Source organism: Pseudoliparis swirei, unplaced genomic scaffold (genome assembly GCF_029220125.1).
Source record: "Pseudoliparis swirei isolate HS2019 ecotype Mariana Trench unplaced genomic scaffold, NWPU_hadal_v1 hadal_82, whole genome shotgun sequence".
NCBI lineage: Eukaryota > Metazoa > Chordata > Actinopteri > Perciformes > Liparidae > Pseudoliparis > Pseudoliparis swirei.
In genome coordinates, this window is record NW_026613318.1 from 1 (window position 1) to 5,896 (window position 5,896).

At 51.3% G+C, this 5,896-nt stretch overlaps 1 protein-coding gene across 1 annotated transcript; it reads right to left on the bottom strand.

Moving 5' to 3' along the window:
* Window positions 1–74: 74 nt before the first annotated feature.
* LOC130191486 (RING finger protein 17-like) lies at window positions 75–5,890 on the bottom strand (the record flags this gene model as incomplete). The annotated part of the gene is made up of 8 exons (XM_056411100.1): window positions 5,152–5,890; window positions 1,556–1,646; window positions 1,103–1,224; window positions 859–1,000; window positions 681–792; window positions 454–635; window positions 261–380; window positions 75–155 (listed from the first exon to the last, which is right to left on the bottom strand). Coding segments are annotated over exons 1-8 (960 nt in total), but the record flags the coding sequence as incomplete, so codon positions are not given.
* Between the last annotated feature and the right edge of the window lie 6 nt (window positions 5,891–5,896).

A 5,896-nucleotide genomic window follows, 5' to 3' on the forward strand; every position in this document is an offset into this window, starting at 1 on the left:
AATGAAACTCCTCAGACATGTCAACGTTTAAGAAGCCAGACGAGTAAAAGACACACACACACACACACCCTTACCCTGACCTCCACGTCCACACGGCGGCTCAGCAGCAGCTCCCTCAGCAAGGACACGGCGTCACACTGCCACCGCCCCCCCACCTGGGGACACGGCTGCTTTAGGAGGCATCATGGACACACACACAGAGACACACACACACACACACACAGAGAGACACACACACAGAGACACACACACACTCTTACGGGCTGGATGCCGTGCAGCTGGCAGGACACACTCAGCTGGGGCGTGTCGTCACACAGCAGGGTGGGGTACACATGGACCACCGGGATGTTCTCCACCAGGCCAGAGTCCACGTACTGCACCTGGAGGGAGAGAGACATATATATATATACACTGAGAGTCCAGGTCAGGCGTCGGGGGTCTCCAGAGGCTGACCTTCACGTGGCCCCCCAGCAGCTCCAGCAGCTGTCCTCGGTACCACAGCATGTCGGGCCCCCTGACGGCGAGGCCCTGCACCGTCCTCCAGGTGTAGGGCCTCTGGCGGGGCAGCGTCTTCATGCTCTGCTGGAGGCGTTCCCCGAGGCGCCGCCAGACGGCCTCTGCACACACAGCGGCGGCTGAATGGAACCGGTGCCGCACTCGCAACCTTCCTCAGGACCTACCGGCATCCGGCGTGCGGGCGTAGACGAGGCCGTCCTCTCCCACGGCGGTGACCCTCACGCTGACGGCGCCGAGGCCCGGCAGAGAGGGGGGGCGGTACGGCCCGGTCTCCACCTGCCTCACACACCGTGGACCCGTCATTATGGAGACCGCTCACAGAGCAGCGTGAGGCCCACTCACCTTCTCAGCAGACGTGATGGTGCAGGGGGCCGGTCTGGGCCGGGGGGCGAGGGACCCCAGAGGAACCGGCTCCCCATCAGAACCGGCAGACCGGGTCCCTGGAGACGCTTCAGGTCCTTTGGATTCCTGAACGACGACGACTCTGGAAGAGGAACGGAGAACCCTGAAGAAGCTGCTGCTCCATGTGTTCACGCTTCCCTCTCCTGACCACCAGAGGGCGACTCCTCTGGTTGTATAGAAGTACCTTGGTTTCCTCTCCCGGAGGCCGAGGCCTTCACTGACCAGGAAGTCGGCCATGCTGACTAACTTTCCCGTCTCGTTGGAGCGGAGCAGGGTGACGGGCACCGGGCGCTCCTCCGTCAGCTCCTGCACAGCGAGACGGAGGAAAGGAGGTCAGAGCAACAGAGAAAGGAAAGGAGGATCGTGGAGGTCTCCATCGTGGAATATGCCTACTATGAACTATTCATCCACTCTGTCACATTCATTGAATGTATTTTAACTCTAAATCTGTCCTTCTGGTCACATGACATCTATTGTCAAATGTCAGGGATGTCTATGTGTACAGATTGTAAAGCACTCCGAGACAAATTTGTAATTTGTGAAAATGGTCTATACAAATAAACTGAATTGAATGGAGGTGAAAGGGAAGGAGGTGAAAGGAGGTGCACTCGATGGAGGTGCAGGGAGAGAGGAGGACCTTGATGGTGAGTACAGCCGAGGCTCCGGTCAGGTAGAAGGAGATCAAGTCGCAGGCCGTCGCCGACCAGGTGGGCCGGCCTCCTGCAGGCCTGGACGAGAGCTGAGGTCAGAGTGTGTGACCTGATGTGTGTGTGTGACCTGATGTGTGTGTGTGACCTGATGTGTGTGTGACCTGATGTGTGTGTGACCTGATGTGTGTGTGTGACCTGATGTGTGTGTGACCTGATGTGTGTGTGTGACCTGATGTGTGTGTGACCTGATGTGTGTGTGTGACCTGATGTGTGTGTGTGACCTGATGTGTGTGTGTGACCTGATGTGTGTGTGTGACCTGATGTGTGTGTGTGACCTGATGTGTGTGTGTGACCTGATGTGTGTGTGTGACCTGATGTGTGTGTGACCTGATGTGTGTGACCTGATGTGTGTGTGACCTGATGTGTGTGTGTGACCTGATGTGTGTGTGTGACCTGATGTGTGTGTGTGACCTGATGTGTGTGTGTGACCTGATGTGTGTGTGTGACCTGATGTGTGTGTGACCTGATGTGTGTGTGACCTGATGTGTGTGTGTGACCTGATGTGTGTGTGTGATGTGTGTGTGTGACCTGATGTGTGTGTGACCTGATGTGTGTGTGACCTGATGTGTGTGTGACCTGATGGTGTGTGTGTGTGTGTGTGTGACCTGATGTGTGTGTGTGACCTGATGTGTGTGTGTGACCTGAAACTGATGTGTGTGACCTGATGTGTGTGACCTGATGTGTGTGTGTGACCTGATGTGTGTGTGTGACCTGATGTGTGTGTGTGACCTGATGTGTGTGTGACCTGATGTGTGTGACCTGATGTGTGTGACCTGATGTGTGTGTGACCTGATGTGTGTGTGTGACCTGATGGGTGTGTGACCTGATGTGTGTGTGACCTGATGTGTGTGTGACCTGATGTGTGTGTGTGACCTGATGTGTGTGTGACCTGATGTGTGTGTGTGTGACCTGATGTGTGTGTGTGTGTGACCTGATGTGTGTGTGTGTGACCTGATGTGTGTGTGTGTGACCTGATGTGTGTGTGTGACCTGATGTGTGTGACCTGATGTGTGTGTGACCTGATGTGTGTGTGTGACCTGATGTGTGTGTGTGACCTGATGTGTGTGTGACCTGATGTGTGTGTGTGACCTGATGTGTGTGTGACCTGATGTGTGTGTGACCTGATGTGTGTGTGTGACCTGATGTGTGTGTGACCTGATGTGTGTGTGACCTGATGTGTGTGTGACCGTGTGTGTGTGTGACCTGATGTGTGTGTGACCTGATGTGTGTGTGACCTGATGTGTGTGTGACCTGATGTGTGTGTGTGACCTGATGTGTGTGTGTGACCTGATGTGTGTGTGACCTGATGTGTGTGTGACCTGATGTGTGTGTGACCTGATGTGTGTGTGACCTGATGTGTGTGTGACCTGATGTGTGTGTGTGACCTGATGTGTGTGTGACCTGATGTGTGTGTGTGACCTGATGTGTGTGTGTGACCTGATGTGTGTGTGACCTGATGTGTGTGTGTGACCTGATGTGTGTGTGACCTGATGTGTGGGGACCTGATGTGTGTGTGACCTGATGTGTGTGTGGGGACCTGTGTGTGGGGACCTGATGTGTGTGACCTGATGGGGACCTGATGTGTGTGTGACCTGATGTGTGTGTGTGACCTGATGTGTGTGTGTGACCTGATGTGTGTGACCTGATGTGTGTGTGTGTGTGACCTGATGTGTGTGTGACCTGATGTGTGTGTGACCTGATGTGTGTGTGTGACCTGATGTGTGTGTGACCTGATGTGTGTGTGTGTGTGACCTGATGTGTGTGTGTGACCTGATGTGTGTGTGACCTGATGTGTGTGTGTGACCTGATGTGTGTGACCTGATGTGTGTGTGACCTGGGGTGTGTGTGACCTGATGTGTGGGGACCTGATGTGTGTGTGACCTGATGTGTGTGACCTGATGTGTGTGTGACCTGATGTGTGTGTGACCTGATGTGTGTGTGACCTGATGTGTGTGACCTGATGTGTGTGTGTCACCTGGTGTGTGTGTGGGGGACCTGATGTGTGTGACCTGTGTGTGTGGGGACCTGATGTGTGTGTGACCTGATGTGTGTGTGTGTGTGTGACCTGATGTGTGTGTGACCTGATGTGTGTGTGTGACCTGATGTGTGTGTGTGACCTGATGTGTGTGTGACCTGATGTGTGTGTGTGACCTGATGTGTGTGTGACCTGATGTGTGTGTGACCTGATGTGTGTGTGACCTGATGTGTGTGTGACCTGATGTGTGTGTGACCTGATGTGTGTGTGTGACCTGATGTGTGTGTGACCTGATGTGTGTGTGACCTGATGTGTGTGGGGACCTGATGTGTGTGACCTGTTGTGTGTGTGACCTGATTGTGTGTGTGTGACCTGATGTTTTGTGTGACCTCCTGATGTGTGTGTGACCTGATGTGTGTGATGTGTGTGACCTGATGTGTGTGTGTGTGTGACCTGATGTGTGTGTGACCTGATGTGTGTGTGACCTGATGTGTGTGACCTGATGTGTGTGTGTGACCTGATGTGTGTGTGACCTGATGTGTGTGTGTGTGTGACCTGATGTGTGTGTGACCTGATGTGTGTGTGTGTGTGACCTGATGTGTGTGTGACCTGATGTGTGTGACCTGATGTGTGTGGACCTGATGTGTGTGTGACCTGATGTGTGTGACCTGATGTGTGTGACCTGATGTGTGTGTGACCTGATGTGTGTGTGACCTGATGTGTGTGTGACCTGATGTGTGTGTGACCTGATGTGTGTGTGACCTGATGTGTGTGTGTGACCTGATGTGTGTGTGACCTGATGTGTGTGTGACCTGATGTGTGTGTGATGGGGGTTTGATGTGTGTGACCTGATGTGTGTGTGACCTGTGTGTGACCTGTGTGTGACCTGATGTGTGTGTGACCTGATGTGTGTGTGACCTGATGTGTGTGTGACCTGATGTGTGTGTGTGACCTGATGTGTGTGACCTGATGTGTGTGTGTGTGACCTGATGTGTGTGACCTGATGTGTGTGTGTGACCTGATGTGTGTGGGGCCTGATCTGGGTGTGACCTGATGTGTGTGTGACCTGATGTGTGACCTGGCGTGTGACCTGACGTGTGACCTGACGTGTGACCTGACGTGTGACCTGACGTGTGACCTGACGTGTGACCTGACGTGTGCGTGTGACCTGATGTGTGTGTGACCTGATGTGTGTGTGTGTGACCTGATGTGTGTGTGTGTGACCTGATGTGTGTGTGTGTGACCTGATGTGTGTGACCTGTGATGTGTGTGTGACCTGATGTGTGTGTGACCTGATGTGTGTGACCTGATGTGTGTGTGTGTGTGTGTGACCTGATGTGTGTGTGACCTGATGTGTGTGTGTGTGACCTGATGTGTGTGTGTGTGACCTGATGTGTGACCTGACGTGTGTGTGTGACCTGATGTGTGTGTGACCTGATGTGTGTGTGACCTGATGTGTGTGTGTGACCTGATGTGTGTGACCTGATGTGTGTGTGTGTGTGACCTGATGTGTGTGTGTGACCTGATGTGTGTGTGTGTGTGAGAGACCTGATGTCAGTCAGGGTGCACTCCAGAGCCAGAGAGCCCCTCAAGGAGGTGGGAAGGGGTCGCAGGTCGCTGACGTGGAGCTTCACCTGGTTGCCATGGTCACAGCGCATCACCTGCAGCAGATAGAGTTGACGTTAGAAATTAAAAACAACCTTTAACAGGGTGTCAACAGGAATAAACCAGTGAAATTTAAGACTTTTTAAGACCACGTCTAAATAAAATGTAAGACCTAACGTACGATGGAAATATACATTAATCTAAATGAATTAATTCAAAGTAAACACACTGTCTGTTCAAAATTAACAGTATGGTGTAATGCAAAAGGATAACACAAATGTCATTGCTGTTGTAAATTATATTTATTAATACAACATTTTCAGAACATTTAAGTCCCATTAACAAATGTCTATAAAATTAAGTAAATATATTTTTAAAATACGTGCAATAGTTCCTTTTGAACAAAAAAATCTGCTTTTAAAATGCAAATACATTTACATAATAGAATGTGTGTGTGTGAGTGAGCAAGTTCTCAATCTCTATGATGAATGTTTGTCACAGGTTCATACGTCTACTCCTGAGCTTTTGTGAATATACTAGGAAAACAATCCTTTTCAAACTGTATTAATATAAAAACTTCCAGTTGACATTTGGTCCATTCTCCTGGAAAAAAGAAAGAAAAAAGGCAGACATTAGCCAACAGTCACCACATCTCTTCATGACACCACTTCAGATTAATGTCAGACTG